The 18,332-nt window shown below is 37.0% G+C and overlaps 4 protein-coding genes and 1 long non-coding RNA gene across 6 annotated transcripts; 3 read left to right on the top strand and 2 right to left on the bottom strand.

Annotated features, from left to right (window-relative positions):
* The first annotated feature begins 284 nt into the window (after nucleotides 1-284).
* Nucleotides 285-1,158, top strand: LOC149703718 (uncharacterized). The gene is made up of 2 exons (XM_089867057.1): nucleotides 285-823; nucleotides 887-1,158. Exons 1-2 carry the CDS (start codon nucleotides 367-369, stop codon nucleotides 1,156-1,158), a joined length of 729 nt encoding a protein of 242 aa, XP_089723183.1. The 5' UTR covers nucleotides 285-366.
* Nucleotides 1,159-1,236: 78 nt separating this feature from the next.
* On the top strand, nucleotides 1,237-4,752 carry LOC149703717 (uncharacterized). Its single transcript, XM_089866952.1, has 3 exons — nucleotides 1,237-1,400; nucleotides 1,473-3,479; nucleotides 4,637-4,752. The coding sequence occupies exons 1-2, from the start codon at nucleotides 1,246-1,248 to the stop codon at nucleotides 3,397-3,399; spliced, it is 2,082 nt and encodes a 693-aa protein (XP_089723078.1). The 5' UTR covers nucleotides 1,237-1,245; the 3' UTR covers nucleotides 3,400-3,479; nucleotides 4,637-4,752.
* On the bottom strand, nucleotides 3,616-5,055 carry LOC149703716 (uncharacterized). Its single transcript, XM_089866953.1, has 2 exons — nucleotides 4,068-5,055; nucleotides 3,616-3,995 (listed from the first exon to the last, which is right to left on the bottom strand). Exons 1-2 carry the CDS (start codon nucleotides 4,588-4,590, stop codon nucleotides 3,616-3,618), a joined length of 903 nt encoding a protein of 300 aa, XP_089723079.1. The 5' UTR covers nucleotides 4,591-5,055.
* Nucleotides 5,056-5,082: 27 nt separating this feature from the next.
* On the top strand, nucleotides 5,083-12,618 carry LOC149703715 (uncharacterized). Of its 2 annotated transcripts, XR_016381929.1 has the most exons (4): nucleotides 5,083-5,277; nucleotides 5,336-6,723; nucleotides 6,808-12,160; nucleotides 12,237-12,618. It is a non-coding gene; the product is annotated as an uncharacterized LOC149703715 (long non-coding RNA). The 2 variants fall into 2 exon arrangements; XR_016381928.1 differs by having other exon boundaries at nucleotides 5,090-5,277; nucleotides 6,808-12,618.
* A 192-nt stretch (nucleotides 12,619-12,810) lies between these two features.
* On the bottom strand, nucleotides 12,811-14,627 carry LOC149703714 (ionotropic receptor 40a-like). Its single transcript, XM_089865817.1, has 5 exons — nucleotides 14,188-14,627; nucleotides 13,642-14,130; nucleotides 13,476-13,582; nucleotides 13,143-13,411; nucleotides 12,811-13,069 (listed from the first exon to the last, which is right to left on the bottom strand). The coding sequence occupies exons 2-5, from the start codon at nucleotides 13,730-13,732 to the stop codon at nucleotides 12,823-12,825; spliced, it is 714 nt and encodes a 237-aa protein (XP_089721943.1). The 5' UTR covers nucleotides 13,733-14,130; nucleotides 14,188-14,627; the 3' UTR covers nucleotides 12,811-12,822.
* Between the last annotated feature and the right edge of the window lie 3,705 nt (nucleotides 14,628-18,332).

The raw sequence follows: 18,332 nt of genomic DNA, 5'->3' as shown, positions 1-18,332 counted from the left end.
ATGCTCAGGCCTACTTAATCTTTTGTGGTATAACTACCGCTTTCTCTGCGATTTGCTTGTGAATATGACCAAAAGTAGATAGATCCATAAAAACAAAAAGTTTATATCGGCAACCTTTGACTCTGACATGCATTTTGTAGAACCCCCTTTTAACTCAGAACCGTTTCAACCCCCCCTATAGATAGAGCTGGTTTCGCGGACTTACACAAGGGAACATGCGTAAATCGGCTTAAAATATAGTTCGAAAAGACGAACTTCTCGTGTTGTATCGGGTTGCCGCTTGCCAGAGCTCGGAGCCAGCTAGGTTGCTAACGACGATTTCTTGTTAGTTATTAGTCGTGTTTACCACTTGATAAAAGGATTAAAATGCCCCGAAAGAAAAGTAATTCAAATTTTAAAAACCAGCAAACACAATGTAACACCCTAATTAAAAATATACGCGAGATTGGTGTACAAGTTCATATAGACCCGCTGGAAAGCAAAGGCTTAACGTCCAAAGAAATTCAAACTGAGTCTTGTTTTAATTGTTTTAACGTGTCGACTCAATCAGAGATATTTGGATTTAAAGTTCCCTCAGAGAAATGGGACGAAATAAATAGTTTTCAACGTTTGAACCTCTCCGAAAATACACGTAAGAGAAAACTGTTTGTTGATAAAGGAACCTGCATATCCGATGAAGATTTTTACCCAAAACGAGCGCTTCTCCAAAATCAAACCAAACCACAATGTCTGTCAAAATCATTTGATGCTGAGCGTCCTGAATTTACCCTTCCTCTAGCTTTATCAGCTATAAAATGCTTTGTTGAAACTACTTTTAATAACGGTAAGAAACATTCTTCATTATTGTATACATTGACGGAGACCTGACTTCTCTTATATCACACAGTTGAAATTGGTATGAAACATGTAAAAAGCCATGATGGCTTAGTAGATTCTATGGAGATTTACCACAAAAAAGGATTATTGGATGTAGGATCATATTACGATGCTCCAAGACGGTTGCTATTTTCATCCAGAGGGACGTTATTGATATCAACACTTTTCAAGAGTGCGGAAGAATTAAACTACTACCATTTTGAAAATCAAACGCTAAATACTTCAGTAGTGACTGACGCTATTTCCTCCTTGATTGAAAACTACGTTTTTGTGCAGGAATAGATAAGGTACGATAAATTAGGTGTTCGATTTAATAGTTTTTCAGTTTTATTAAAACAACTTGTTGTAAAATAGGGGAATTCAGTTGGAATGGAAGGTACTAAAAATCTTGAGAAGTTTGTTTATCCGTTCAAAAGATACCAGTCTTCTATTTGCTTAACATGGTTCAAGCCACCATCCAATGCCTCCAAGGAAAACATTGCGAACAAGGTTTACCAATGTTCTAATTGCCGCAGTCTTAGCAGGTAAAAACTTGCTTGCGTGCAATAAATCTTTACATTTATAATTGTTAATATACAATGAACTTCCAATGTCAGATATATGTTGGAGTACCGAAAGCAGAAAGAACAGACTACCCCAAAAACCAAACTAAAGCGACAGTCACCTTCATCAAGATGTAGGATTAGTGTTCTTACTCCAAAATCAAAGCGTAAAAGATTGTTGGAAAACAAACGTCAACGCTCAGTTTTAACTCAAAAAGTGAACAATCTTGAAAAAAGGCTACTTGAAACAAGCTTTGAACTGAATAAAGACCAAGATGAACAGCTGACCAAAGTTGTTGCTGAAATAAACCTTAAAGGACGAAAAGAACTAGATGAAATTTTTCATATAGCAATGATGAAAAATAAAACCATGGGACTGGCTTTAAAAAAAGCGTGGGAGTTAAATAGTAAACCAGCGCACAAAAATGATTTCTTGAATGACCAAGACAAATGTAAAAAAGGCTCTCAAGGCAATAGATGGAGTCCCCTTACTTACAGACTGGCACTTAGTGTCTATTCTCGCTCACCTGCGGCGTACGAGGCTCTTTCATCCTTTGATTTTTTACTGTTACCAAGCATCCATACTTTAAAAGGCAAAGTTCGACAGATTGAAAGTAAAGCGGGAATAGACCTCGTACATCTTAAGAAGGAATCGAAGAGGTTTGATGAATTTGTAGACAATCACCCTGAATATGGAAACCCTATCAAAGAAGGTGCGCTTATTTTTGACGAAGTAAAAATCATTGGAAAGTTAATTTGGAATTCAAAAAATGGAGAATTCATGGGAGCTGCTATGGATCCAAGTGAATATACATCTTTGGAAGATTTGTATAAAGTCAACAAGGTTTCTGAGGTTTTGGAAGCACAATACGCTTTACAGTACCTGTGGCGATGCACCACTACATCATACGACATCATAGGCCCATATTTCATGTTTTCTAAGCCAGTAACCCACGCAGCCATTACAAGCACACTTCTGAAGACAATTTTTGCATTCCATTCTGTGGGTTTGGCAATAGGGCTATTAGTTTGCGATGGAGGAAGCAGCAATATGGCTTCGTTAAGGCAAAGCTTAGGGTTCACTAAGGCGCTTGAACCTTCTGTAAATGACGATGGATCGTACGACTTTCAGTTTAGCACAAAGGTACGAAATTGGTGTACCAAGGACAGGTGGATTTATTGGATGGTATGTCCGAGCCACCAACTCAAGAATATGGTTAACGCCCTGCATCATTCCCAGTCTGAAGGAACTAGAGATTTTACCAAAAATGGTGTTAGATTTGGTTGGGAGCAAATCAACCAAATGAAAAAAAGAGAAGATGACAGAAGGGACAGTGACGAATTGGTGCAAGTTAAGAGGCTTCAGCAATCCCACATAGAACGAGATTCCTGGACGAAGCTAAATGTAACTCCCGCAAGGATCATGCAGCAAATGGAAGTTTTGGGGGAATTGTACAATTATGCAAACCCAATGTTTGAAGACGTCCCAGTTGACAAGTCAAATGTAATGGCTTGTTACGCATATTTGAAGGCGTGTAATGAAATATTCGAAGAAGGTTTGCTCTCTAAGCAGCCTGTTTCTAATGTAGACTCACCTCCTATACAGTCCATGCTAAAAGGACTAAAATATTTCGAAGAATGGGCTAGTGAAAGGATGGGAGATAATGAAAAGATGACCAAAAATTCCAAGTTTCTCGCGTGGCAAACGTTTGAGCTATTGAGAATATCAATTTATGGGTTCATTGACTATATAAAAGATTTCACAGCTCGGCATCCTTCTAAATATATTTATCCTGTACGGATTAACGGTTCGGCAGTGGAAACTCTTTTCAGCCAAATGAAGTATGTGACAGCTGGGAAACTAACGAGTATAAACTATAGCAGCGCACGAAGGGCCTTATTGATTAAGGGATGCACAAAAACTTCACAAAATGCAGAGGCGTCTTACCGCAAAGTTGGATTAGACATATGTGAAAAATAAGGAAAAAACATATTTTTACGCTATTTGTGACAACGGCAGGCCAGTCACACGTAACCTTATCCTCGTAGGATATAAGAGAGGTACAATTAGCACTAAAACTAATAAAAAAATATCAAAAATATCAAATTATGCGGTTTAAATTAGGCCTAGCATTTACCGTTTGTAATTGCTTTCTAGAGTATTAAATGATTGTTTGATGTTATTATCACAAATATGTTACATTTTATTGGGGTCATTTGTAGTTGCATTTTTGCCCTTTCCTTTCTTTTTCTGCCCTTTGCTTGTTTTGATTATTGGTGCTTTCTTTGTCACAGTGACTGTCTTTTTAGCAGATTGTTTTTTCATACCGTATAACATACAACGCAAATTTTGGCCCTCAACCCCTCTCATTCCTTTCTTCTCATTTCTGCGGCGTATATCCCCTCTTATTAAATCTGCTATTTTTGCGTGTGTCAATTTCCTCTGAAATACTACTCTAAATGTTTCTAACTGGCTTTCTGTAAAATTGTTCTCTACAACTTCTGGAATTTTTGACACAATGGCGTGAAACTCGGTCTTTAGCGTATTATCCTCTTTGACAGCTTTTGTGGTTTCCTCTAAAAATAACATAATCATTTGGTTATGGGCTAATTATTTACGTAACAACGTGTACATTTAGTTCTACTTACTAATTACTTTACCAGGGTAAGGACTACTTGTCCAATACCTGTATTGGTCAACAACATTTTTAATGAGTCGTGAAACAAATGGTATTAATGTGAGGTTCGCAATAAACAAACCACCTTTGTTTATCATTTTTATGACATCAGGAATATCACCAACAGATTGTTCTGAATTTCTAATTGATAATGCAATTTTATATAGCAGATGCGCATTGTCTCTTTGTTTTTGACTAAGTGGTTTCTTGCCCTTTTTAATTTTTTTAAGTACTTGCATGCCTTCTTTATTTACTTTCCAAATTTCACCCATAACCCCGCCTACAAGCCTGTTCATACTGTATAGTCTATCTGTTTTTAGGTGTCGCAATTTACTTTTTTTAGCCTGATTGACGCTAATCTCTTCTTCGTAAGGCCTCTTTTGTGAAAAGAGTGCATCAACTTTGTTTGAAACATGATTTTCTAAATCATCGATCCGTTTATTTCTACCTTGAAGTTCAATAACGCGCCAACCAATCCACTGAATAACATTCATTAGTTCACAACTTCACATTCGTATTCCGTATTATATTTTATAATAGGATCCACTCCATCTTTTGAAAATACTAGTTGGTTCACCCAATTGCACCATGTATATAAAAAGGAAGAATATCCTCCTCTTGATTTATCATGTTTCGAGTATAAAAACTCGTATTGGGTTAGCATGCCCTCAATAACTTTTTTTAAACTGCCCGAATCCCTCATAAGTTCAATTTGTTTTAACCTTTTTCCAGACTCGTCAGTTTGAAAAAATTCGTTAGATTGAAAATCTTTTAAAATTAAATCTACATCAACGTTTGGTTCCATTTTGACACTAAGCCTAGGCGTAAACAAATACCCACGTGTTTTTTGAAAGACGCGCAGACGATAAAATTGATAGTGCTAAGGACTGCCGTTTGGATCGCCACCAGCGACATGTACTACTTTAGAAGAAATCGATAAACCTATGACGTGAGAAAGCTCAATGCTTATTGGTTAGTACGTGTAGGGGGGTGAGAGGAGGATCTATCACATCTGATATTACAGGGATTGTACAGCCAAAGGCTAGCTAGCATTGCCGATATAAACTTTTTGTTTTTATGGATCTATCTACTTTTGATATGACGGGAAAGCAATTTGAGTTTAACTGGACGTTGATTGTCAAGTCAAGGAGTGAGGATGGAAGTTATCTAATAGCTGCTTGGTCAGTTCAAAAGCTTTAACTAATGAAAGTGCAACGCCCTAAAACGTTTTCTCTCTAGGTTTCTAAACTATTTTAATTAATATCAAGACTGAAGTAACAGATATTAATGAAAAGTGTCTTTGTAGACAAAGACTGGAAAAAGTTAAGTTGTTGGAAATTGTCTAACCTAACCTAACCTAACCTAACCAAACCTAACCTAACCTACCCTAACCCTAACCCTAACCTAACCTAACCAAACCTAACCTAACCTACCCTAACCAAACCTAACCTACCCTAACCCTAACCTAACCTAACCAAACCTACCCTAACCTACCCTAACCTAACCAAACCTAACCTAACCTACCCTAACCTAACCTAACCTAACCTAACCAAACCTAACCTAACCTAACCTAACCTAACCTAATCTAACCTAACCTAACCTTACCAAACCAAACCTAACCAAACCTAACCTAACCTAACCAAACCAAACCTAACCTAACCTAACATAATCTAACCTAACCTAACCTAACCTAATCTAACCTAACCTAACCTAACCTAACCTTACCAAACCTAACCTAACCTAACCAAACCTAACCTAACCTAACCTAACCTAACCTAACCTTACCAAACCAAACCTCACCAAACCTCACCAAACCTAACCTAACCAAACCTAACCTAACCTAACCTAACCTTACCAAACCTAACCTAACCTAACCAAACCTAACCTAACCTAACCTAACCTAACCAAACCTAACCAAACCTTACCAAACCTTACCAAACCTAACCTAACCTAAAAATAAAATTAATTTTCTTATTAAACTTGATATTGCAGCAAATAATATGTGTTCACCAATAACATTCTTCAATAAATTTCAGAAAATAACTTCCATTTTTGGAAATTGTCTAACCCTAACCTAACCATACCTAACGTAACCTAACATTACCTTCAAGAGATCTCCCTCCCAAATACTGACGGCGCTCGATGCTGCTTAACTTCTTCGATCATCCAAATCACTTTATCCATTGCCCTACTGGAGCTCGGCAACTCAAAGAAAACGCTAAGACTTTATATGTGTAAACCCATCCCATTCAGTCGAAAGCTCTTCCATATAAATATTCCCATTCAGTAGAAAATCGCTCTTTGGGCTATAAATTGTTTTAAATTTGGCTACAATTGTAGAAATCTAAATTCGATCCAACGGGATTCTATCCAATAGGAGTATACTGGTGAAACTCTCCTTTAGCTCATTAACAGATTGTATTTTGGCTTGAATTGATTCGTCCACCGCATCACTGCAATATTGGTGAAGGTTGGACTTAATTACTGACACGATGTGGACTCTCTCCCGACATTGGAGGTGATCAGTTTGGTCGATCAATGTGAGAAGAAGGGGGATAAACCTTTCAGTGGCTGCGACGCCAATACACATCACGTCACGTGGGGCAGTTCTGACTGCAACAGGAGAGGTGATCATCTACTGGAATATTTAGTTGGCTCTATCTCTGTATTCTTAATCAAAACAATGAACATACTTTTGTTACTTCTAACAGAAGGGAGGTAATTGATCTTACGTTAGCCACGGAAAACCTTGCGTCGTCTGTGTCTAATTGACATGCATCTAATGAGCCGTCTCTGTCGGATAATAGGCATATTTGCTTTACTGTCGCGACTACTTCGGTCCCGGTGGGGACGGAGATACGCAATCCAAAACGGACCAATTGGGCCGGCTATAGGGAAGACTTACTCCTACGCTAACTTCACCTAAGGATCTTGAGAAGGCGGCTGGTGCTCTATCATTGAGTCCCATCACCGAAACTGTCCACTTAACACCGTAAACCGCTCGAAGCTTGTTCCTTGGTGGAATGCGGATTTAAGCCGGTTTCGGAAATGTACTCGAAGGCTTTTTAATAAAGCCAAGCGTACTGAAGACTGGGCTAGCTATAGGCAGTCTCTTAATACCCACAACAGGGCCAAAACGCCCCGCCGCGTTTGTACCAGCGATCGTACCAATAGCAAAGGAGCTGGGATTGGCCCAATTGTATCACCTGCCGGATAAGGCTCAATAACACTAAAATATAAAAATGCCTTAACACTGTTTTCCCCCAGAGGGGGGAGGATTGTGACATCAATAACGACATTTTCCAAATAAAAATTCAACGGTCCACTGGTCATTTTACAGACCCTTTTAAACAGTAAAAGGCCAAAAAGAGAATGAAGAGTGGTAGTTTTATAAGTTGAGAATTTTCTTAAATTCCTCTCAGTCCCTTTTTCTCCCCTTTTCTCACTAAGCATGAATCACTCAAAGTAAAATAGTAACGGGGGCTTAAGGTTTGTTTCTCACGGGAATAAACCTAGGCATGGAAAAACTTTTTACAGGTGTTTCTTTTTCGTGGACATTCGGGCAGGCATAAATATTAATAAATATATCATAAGCCCATTAGTCATATACCAACAGCTTCCTAAGTTCAAAGCTGATGGTATAGCAGCTTCCTAAGTTCAAAGCTGATGGTATAGCAGCTTCCTAAGTTCAAAGCTGATGGTATAGCAGCTTCCTAAGTTCAAAGCTGATGGTATAGCAGCTTCCTAAGTTCAAAGCTGATGGTATAGGCAAAGTAGTCTAATAATTTAACAACACAACAATTAGTATACGGACAGAGTCTCGCAGTCGCTCATAAATGGGTTGCTTAAAGGAATGGCGACGTTGTTTAAAAATTATCTCAAATCTAAAGAAAACCTTACTTTTTTGAGAGTTTAAACGCTTCTGATTCCAAAAATATGCTTGATCAATATTTAAATATAAGTGAAAATACAGAAAAAAACACTTCGAAAACTTGAAATATGGGGGGCAAAAGCAAATTTGCGGAGAAGATTTTGGGCGAGTTTTTCTCCTTGATACGCCACTCACTGCATCTCGCGGAAACGACAAGCGCGAAAGCCCAGGACTCCCGAGTTTACTAATGCCGCGCGAATCTGAATAAAATAGGCTTAACGTGGCGACACTAACAGGCGTAACGTGAGCGACATCTAGAGAGAAAAGTTTTCTTTACTACGTCATCAAACGAAACAAATTTTAACTAAGCTTTTTCCAAACACAGTACTTTGTTTGCAATTTTATAAATTGCTATGAAACCAAATAAAGAAGTAAACGTATCATAATAAACTAGATTTTTCTAGTATGTTTTTCGCATTTTAAGTTTGTGGATGACGAAAATTATGTCACTAACACATTAATTGTAACTTGATATTTTGTCAGTCAAAATTTAATAAGCCAAAAGAGTATCATATATGAACTTCTGAACTAATTATTATCCGTACAAAAACAATAACTTGTAAAAATATGGCAAGATTCGCTTTCGACCTGCTACACGTAAAATGTTCTGAGATCCCATCCACAGCGAATCTTAAAATAAAATTTTGTACAGTTCCTTTGAATAATGCATATCTTCACTTGGTTATAACAAAAGCGGATAGTATGAAAACAAAAAGTGAAGTTCGTAAGAGATTCGTAGCCTTTGGCTGTAGACTTCTTTTAAACGGAGAGAGCTTCCCCTCAACTCTCATACTAACTGACCTATCAGGGATAAGCTTTCTTACGTCATTGATTCTCTGAAAGTAGTACCTCCGTAACTAGCGCTCCAAACGTTAACTCTTTGCAATAACGTCACGTGACGGCTAAATCGTTTGCTAGTCGGCTTGAACTTTGACCAACCAAGTTTTAAACAACATTTAATGCAGTATTGTAATTTGTTAGGCAGGCAAAATGGAAGATGTGTCGATTGATTTAATTTTGAGAGATTTTGAAAAGAATGATTTCGTTACGGGTAAAAGAAAAAGGCTTCTGCTACATATGAAGAATTGTGGTAGTCTAAAAGAATAATAATAATAATTTAATAATGTGTAGAAGATATGACTAGCCAATACACTTTGATTTACGCGAATCTAAACCCGCATGACTTTTCTTCCTTGGGATTTTGGAGTCGTATTAAAAATTAAATAGTTTGTTTAAACTTTATTTTCTTCAGAAATTCCGCCGGACGCGATATTTACTCCACCGACATGATACTCAACAAAATGAGCAAATTCCCTCGGACCTACTTTATAAGCCTATTCACGCCTTGTTCCAAGAGACACGATCGAGAAGTAATCTTTGGCGGAGGGGGGGGGTCAAAACTAAAATGGGGTTCTTCCTTTTACAGGGAACTAGCAAGAATTAAAGTAGTTCACTTTTTGTTTTCATATCTATTCGCTTTTGGTTATAATATTGTTATTATTATCTCATTTTTGCTGTGCTATAGCCATGTCATAATATTTTTTATATAAAGTGTATAAAATTCAAAAATATTTATATGAATCTTGGTCGTGCATGGGGTCTCGGAACTTTTACGGTGTACACTCTTAAAACTGTTGGGTTGTTTCTGACCCAAAGTGGGTTATTTTTCAACTCTTTGCTGGGTCAGTATTTAACCGACCCATTTTTTGGGTTGTTGTTCCTTGACCCTAGAATTGGTTGTTTATTTAACACAATGTTGAGTCAGCGTAAACGATAACTCAGATTTGGGCTAAACAGTAACCACATTACTGGCTAAATTATAAAATCATATTTGGGTAAAAAAACAACCCTAGCAAGGTTTAATTGTAATTTTGACGCAACTTTGGGATAAAAGGTAGCCACATACTGGGTTAAATTCTTACATAATTTTGGGTTGAAAGAAAGTCTAATTTGTGTTGTTTAAAACCTCTCAAAATAGAACCCAAATTGCTGTTTATTACATAGCTAAGCGTTTTTACCCACCTCACGTTGCATATTTCAGCTTCCACCATATTGTAAGATCGCTGATTAGTTTTACCTGACGTATGTCACGGAGTGGTTCTAATTTCGTCTGTTGTTACATCCCAGGGCACCGCGTTCGCAGTTGGAAAATCGGAGCAAATGTGCTCTCAATTTCCGGACCGCATTTACAGGTCCCGGAAATTTAGAAAATTGCATTCAAATGCATTGCATACCATTGGTGGGGCTCCACCAAAGGTACAAGCAATTGCGCTGTTCTGATCCATTACTAAGATTCAAAGCCTTATGTATTTGAGTATGACGAAACAACAGGCGTATACTTCATTTAAAATGTCAATATTAGTCTGTATCTCAATAATGTTCAATAGTTATTTTTTAAAACGATGCAACCCGCAATAAAGTAAATAACTATCGAAGAAAATGTGTAATATTAATTGTATTTATTTTAATACTTAAGATAATCATGTTTATCAACTCAAAATTAATAGAGAAAGAGTAACAAAGTCGCCTAAACATCCATCTAGTGTACAATATCGTGTATTTGTATACTAGGTTTGCCTAAAATTACAAATGACCCAATTTGGGTTAATGCAATAACCAAATTTTTTGGGTTTGAAACAACCCCATCCCAAACTACCAGGGAATGTTTATTCAACTGCTACTGGGTTATTTTTTAACCAAATTTTAGTTAAAACTGAAATAGCCCAACTCATTCAACCCATGAGTTTTAAGAGTGTAGCAGTTCCAAAGCAAAGCTTTGCATATTTTTGCACGTTAGTGTTTTTGTTAGGATCTGACTTCTTTTCATACGTTTAGTTTTTGAATTGAGAACTTGAAAAATATTTTAAGAAATTTCAGTATTTTTAAATTTTTTCTAAATATTTATATACCTATTAAATACTAAATAAATCCCAAATTTTAGGTTTATACCTATTCTAGAAGTACCTTAGAGTTTTCATGATCGGTGAGTGAGTGAAACAATGAAAATTTGACTTAAGTTACTTCGTAAACTATATTAGGTACATACAGGGATCGATGTGATTTTAGAAGAAGGAATGGAGAACGGTTAGTACTTACTTCAGTCCGACTCATAGCCCAGTATAGAGCCCCTTTCATTTTATCCCTCTAATTTATCTTATAGGGAGAGGGCAAACCCATTCTTGCCACGTCATAGGTTTATATCTCTCACCTCGATTCCATCCCTCTAACGGGGGAATTTCAGTATCGCGCCTACAAACGCTCCCCTAAGTAGAGGTATAAAATGACGTCGGATGTTCCTTCCCTCCCTGACAAACGCTCTCTCCCTATTGGCTCACTTAAACTACGTTTTGATGACGAACAATACAGTATTCCTTTTTACCCCTGCCGCTATGACCCGCCTCTTCTTTCATAATCCCCTTCCCGGGGAAGGGGGTCTGAAACTTTGACGCGCGCCCAGAATACTCTGTTGTCCATTCCTGCTTCAGAAATTACATCTTTCCCTGGTATGAACTTGTAATTTGGTGATAGAGGTAGGCCCAATAGGTTCCATTAGTTAGTTAAGAATTTTACCTTTAACCAGAACGAAGATACCGGGGCTTAAAAGTGCCTAAGTTGCTACGAGAAAAGTGTTCGGAAAGCTTTTGGCGAGTGCGTGGAGTGCTTAATTTGGCGGACCCGCATTACTGTAAAGAGGGCATTTATGCATTTTCTAGGAAATAGTGACCAAAATGATAAAGTTAAAAAGTGAAAATTAGAAGATAATCCAGATAAAATGTTAAGCCTTTGCCAAAATGAACCAAACAAGCCTTTAATAATAAAGATAAAACCAATTCTCTCTTTATCCTGGAAAAGAGTCCTCTGTGGATATCAGGGATAACTGTTTTTCTACTACTAACCTTACTTAAAACCCATATTATAACTTTAAATATTTTAAAACCTTACCAGTTACCAACTCTGTCCAGACTACAAACACATTCGAGGAAGCTCTAGCATACATCTAGCGGACATCGCTTAGTAAGCGTGGTAATCAAAGAGGGTTTTGAATTTCCGGAGCCCATCATTAATAGCGTTTCTTGGGTCCATTTGAAAGCCGCAGAGTTCTCAAGAATCTCGCGACAACAGAATGGATTATTGTACGCGTCTTAAACATTTGAACGTTCTACCTATGTATCTTCTACAACAAAAAGCCTGTCTCACATTTTTATTTAGAATCATTAATATTGTGGTGCGATTCTTCATAAAGTGTTCATGGACTAATTGGAATTTTAAAGAGAGTACCACCTTGACCTTGACAATTGCTATATGAATAGTAATTTATTCCAGACTTCGTAAAATAATACATAAGTCAATAACTTATACTTGAAGCAGTATTAAAATTATGTTTCGTCCATTGCTTACGTGTAACGAACCCAACTGTACCAATTACTACGTGGTCAAAATGGTTAACTTAATGTTCACATCCTTCGTGGTAATTAATAGTTAAAATCGTTTTAATAACAATTATGTGGTTTATTACTAATTTAAAGTAACACATGTGTTTTATATATGATCGTATTTTGATACTCTCGAATAAATTAGTATGCATGTTATTATTATAACCAGTTTGCATTTTATAATTGAACATTTTATTAGTAAACTCCAAATTCGATCTCAATGATATTTCTGCTATTCCAAAAAGTCGAAAATCTCAATAGTGACAGTTACGTGAGTCTACCCGGGAATGTATCTCTATAACGATAGCTAAATTAGTCAACTAAATTAATTATTTAAAACAGAACTTCGATATAAATTACTTTCAACGATTGACTTTGAAAACACGGTGATGTAAAGTCTCGTAGGCCAAGGTGAGTAAAGAAGCCGCGTACCCAAGACCCAAAATTATGAAAGGACCTTGCAATTCTTCCATTGTTAGAGCGGAAGGACCATCAGAGTCCTCATTCCTTACTTTGTAGGAAGAATTAAACATTCCGATTATTCGACTCCGATCAAACTGATCCTTGTAGAACTTGGATAAAATTCCAGATTCTTGCAAATGGATAATTCTTAGGAAAAATATTATAGAAAAATTTGTTTAACGATATGAAAATTAAAAAGGACTTGCAGGAATACACTGACAATGAATCGAAATGCGGTCTTAATAACGATCCCTTTGGTAGAGCGTGGCCGTTAACTGCGATAGATATCCTGTCTTTAAGGAAATGAAATCTCTCTATCCCGAAACGACTGGCAATAATGGGAGTGTCATATCGACCCCAACAGAAAGCGTAAGGCGGATTGTTCATCAGAATCCTTCTTAGACCGTGTTCTATCGAATCTGAGCCAGATCCATTCGGATCTTTTTGGATGGATCTCCTCAAATGAGCTAGTTTGTCAATTTTGGATACCTTTTATGATGAAATGTCTTTGTTATAAACCACAGTCACTAAAATCGGTAATGAAAGCTCTTACCATTAGCGCTCTGTGAAGAAACGTTGTACTGATGGTTCCTCCCACTAGTTTTCCTTTTCCAATCAAGTTATCTAGTTGTTCCATGTTGTCAATCGATTTTTCTAGTCCTTTAAGGTACAACGTTAAAAATCGTTTCCAGAAAAAGTCATAAAACGGTCTCATTTACCTGGGAAATTCAGAAACGATACCAGCTGTCCCGCAAAAGCGGTAAAAATTACTAAAGACAGAACTAGCCACCCAAATACCATTATTCTCATCGAATCTCTTCCATTTTCCTTAAGATTTCCTCCTAGTGTTTTTCAACCATCATAACCAGCTCTAATGTTAAATACCAAACGGACTTACCAGCATTTAAGAAAATTCCTAGTTCGTACCAAATAGCCTCTTGGAAAGAGCATAGGAACCTCTTGCTTTTGATTTTGCGTGTAGCGAAATTGACCGATACTAACTTGATACACAAAGCCACTAAGGGAAAAGTGACAAATAATACGGCCCAAACATCTCGAGAGAAAGGTTTGATAAGGGCGACGGCTGTCGGTAAGCGCTTGGGTGACAAAACTATGAAAACCAATTCGTCAAAATAATCCGGATAAGTAAAATCCACAGCCGCAGTCCGAGGAAACGTAGTTTGTATCAACGTGGTGAAATTGGCTTCCTTGATGAAAGTAATCAATCAGAAGAGTTAGCTATGATTAAATGGCATTAATCTTACTTTACGTTGTATCATCCCAACAATTCCAGTCCATCTGTCTCCTTTCTTAACCCCAAACTCTCGTTCTTTCGAAACCACCAGTTCGTATCTAAAAGAGAATGATCGTGAACTTTGTAACAGTATTTTATAACTCTATTCCTTTAAACTGGCACTCCCCTTTATTTTTCTAAGGTGGCTGGTTTTATCTATTTTACCCATGACGTCAATGATGACGTCATTCAATGAAAAACGGTAAGAACTTGAACATCGTGAAGATGGACCCACGAGTAGGCCACGTGTTTGTGCGCGAAATAGAAACGCGCTCCTGGTATTAAAGGGGTCCTTGTATAAATCTCTCTCTGACTCTCACCCTGCTTCTGATTGGTTGGACTTCTGTTGCTGAAGCCTTTGGGCTCTACGCCCTCGAGCGTGGGCCCTTCGGAGCCACGCAGCGGTTTATCATGAAGTCTCCGGACGTCAAAATTACCAACGGGCCGGTTACCTGGACGATCTACATTTCGCGCCGGATGCTTTTGTGCGGGTCTCAATCTCATATTCGTAAACATAAACTGAACTATTATTATTTAAATTAAACCCAGACAGGGCTACGTTATTTTTATATTTCGATGATTAATACTATTATTTTTTTTTACTTCAATGACGACAGTTATTTTAAAATGCGTTAAACTTTATCATTTCTTTTAAAAGATTTCCCCTAGACGTTAATACAAACCAATTTAACAAATTTCAATTTCTTAAGTTAATAATTATTAAATATAGGGTAACTATTATAAAAACTGTCTCATTTAACAACCTCAAAAGACTTAGAAAGTTTAATTACTAACGTGAAGTTGAAGTACGCTACTATACACTTCAAAACCTCAAAGCTATAACCTCCGGCATAGACAACTTTATTATTGGTAGAGTTCACAATTATCTCCAATTCGGGGATGATCTATAAATTATTAATATATGTTTCAGTTATGCTACAAAGAAAATATTCGGATCAATCTTACATTTTCTGTAGCAATTTTAACGAAATAGCCAGCGCGCCTAATATCAACTATATTCATTCTAAGTCAAAGTGTTTACCCTTATTTGGTTGGCGACAAGTGCCCACTAATTTGCCTTCAAATTTTTCCGTCCTATTATAGCGTGTAAATAATTTTTTATCGGATTTTTAACGACGTATTTAAATAAGTTTGTGAACGTCGTATTATTGAAACTTTCATGAATAAATTCTCATTTATTGCAAATTTCCAAACATTTTCCCTCTTCAAGTCGAGCGATATATTGATAAATGCAATAATGATCTCAAATTCTAGTCATTAATAAACGACATATCATAATTGACGTTAAAACTTTTATTTCAAACAAAACTTTTATTAGAACGCTTAAATTCAATTTGAAGTAATTCATATTGATATACGTATCATTTAGTTCTACTTAGTTTTAAATTAAAATGTTTATATTTCGCGTGGATAATTTCAGGAATATGTACGCGGTGTAAAAAATATTCGATAAATTTTTTAAATTGATCGTTGTGCGTAATTATAATAGTCAAACCAAGAAGTTATATCAGTATCTCAGAGAGACGATATAAGATGCCTTTGTATTCGCGCGCCATAGTCCCAGTCCCCCTTTCAAAATACAAGGGGGGACGTAAAAGGAGGCGCCGGGCTATTTCGCTCTCGTCAGTCGGAAATTTTCCTCAATCGCGTCGTCGCGCTGACGTGAGTTTTCAAGAACCAATGAAATGCTGGTTGTAATTTAGAGACGGGGATTGACTGCGGACCTACGTTAGGACTGGAGATAAAGCTGGAAATCTGGCGAATTTATATCTTCTCTCTGAGATACTGATATAACTTCTTGGTCAAACAAATTATCATTCCATAATATCAAAATTAAACTGTAATTAAGTTGTAGTTGGTAAGCAAACAAAACGAAACTTCAACGACTTTGCATTTAATGGAATCAAGAAGAGATATCTACTTTACTAGGTAGAAGGTAAGGTGCGCACCTGCTTCGTAAATGTATTTCACAATGAGACAACCAAAAATGACGCACAATAAAAAACTCCAACAGTGTTTAACTTTCTCATTAATGAAAATAATGTTGAATGATTAATTAAAAAATAAATTGTAACGCGCAAATTCATCGGCAATTTTTCGTTTAGTGACTGTGATTAATTAGAGAGTTTCAATATTCGACTTCGAAAACAAAACTTATTCTAAGAGAGCTACCGCCTGAAGATCATAGATATTACAATTAAGTTTTAAAGACATGATAATAAAACACCTAATATTAAATATAAAAACTCTTACCTTAGTTTTTTTTCATCAAAATTCCATTTGACGAAAATATTTTTCATCATTATTTACTCAAGTATTTTGCTCTCGAAGAGAACGGCATCTTCAGGAATATTTTAAAGGGGTACTTACAAGAGAATATAAAAGAGTATAATACTTGGGTCAAAATTTAACTTAATTTGGGCCTGCTTTCTACCTCGTTTGATGGCCGTCGTGTTTTTTACCCCCTTAGAACTTCATAGCCAATTTCGAGGCTAAAGGTTAGAAATTATGTTTTTGGAAAGAAGTGGTGGTCAATAGTTCTGACATGGTCAAGGGATTCTGGGAAAGGGAGCCGATCCTCGTTCGCCACCTCTCGAGGCAAATCGGTGTGGAATATTTTAAATGCATTTGAGGGCCACAATAGCTCGATCCATAAAATTCTGTCATAGACGTAACATGGAGGCTGTATCCTATTAGATGTTGGACGGGAAACTGTCATTATTCATGTAGTCCTTGCTTTTTAGGGGAATTATAGTAAACATGGCTGCCAGTCAACGTAAGATTCATTTATGTCGCCTGCTCGCGGGTCATCGGTCGCGGCTCGTTTTGAAAATGAGTAATAACAGAAAGACGGGTAATAGTGCCGGGAGTGTGGCGCACTCCTGTAAGCCAAGCTTCTGAGCGGCATAGTTTGAAGGAATACGACACATGTCGGCGATCCTCCCCTATAGGTGCCGACTGCCCCGTGTCCGCCGGAGGTGACTTGACCCCCACACCCCTTCCGTCACCTCCCAAGTAAACCTCATTCCTTCCCTGTTTAAACACATACTGAAACCTGACTAATCGCATCCTTGTCGCGGACGTTTGTGCCCTATATTACATTGAAACCTCCACAATATAAAAAAAAAGACTGGTAATACATGTTGTATCCCAAATTGTTAGAGCAATAATGTGACTTCGGAGGGTGTTAGTTTCCATCTTTTCCCAAAAGAAGAAATAATTAGAAACGAATGGATTGGAAGAATTCGTTTTGTGGCGTTAAAAATGTGTAATTCGCCAAGTCCAAGTGTTAGTAAAACGAAAACCCGGGCCCTTTCTCCAGTCAAAAATCCTTTGAATTGGGTGCCAGCAAAAACTCATTTGGTGTGTGGGTAACATTTTCAAAGAGGTGGCAAGAAGAAAAGCGGTGATTTGTATTCAATTTATATTGGTGACTACGAGTTTCCTCAGGGAAAACTAATTGCTACAACTGTAGAGTATAGTGATGTTCCGGAAGTAGCCGCATTTGAGACTGTAGATACCGAAATAATGCCAAACCAAAAAAGGAAAAGGATTTCAGGTATGATTGTTAGTTTCATTTTGTGGCAAAAAATGTCTATAACACGAATAAAATATTTTAGACCATACATATTCGAGCGAGGGGTTTCATGGGGGACGAAGCTTTACTTCAGCTAGAAGTGACAGAGAGCGTGAAGCGAAAATACTTTTGTTAGAAGATAAACTGTCAAGAAAAGAACAAGAAAACTGGCATCTGAAAGACAAAATAAAGCAATTGGAAGAATTGATAGTGAAAAAGGATGAATTAACCAAAAATAAGAGTGCTCAAGATTTCAGTTTTGATAATATTTCTACAAATGCTCAAAAACTCAAGTTTTATACTGGGTTTCACTCTGTTGAAGATTTCAATGATTTATTTGAGTTTGAAAAAGATGATTTGCCAAGTTTGAATTTTTACAATAGCGCAAAAGCCTACGAAAGAAAAACTCCACGAAATGAATGTTCGAAAGGGAGACCTGCTAGCCTAGATTTTAAAAATCAAATGTTTTTAACCCTTTGTCGGTTCAGAGTTGGATTGTTAGAGGAAGATCTTGCGTA

The sequence above is a fragment of the Phalangium opilio genome, unplaced genomic scaffold (assembly GCF_054372755.1).
Source record: "Phalangium opilio isolate 3A_F unplaced genomic scaffold, DU_Popi_V2 ptg000017l_1, whole genome shotgun sequence".
NCBI classification, from domain to species: Eukaryota; Metazoa; Arthropoda; class Arachnida; order Opiliones; family Phalangiidae; genus Phalangium; species Phalangium opilio.
The sequence above is the reverse complement of the archived record's forward strand: the minus strand, read 5'-3'. Positions and strand labels throughout refer to the sequence as shown.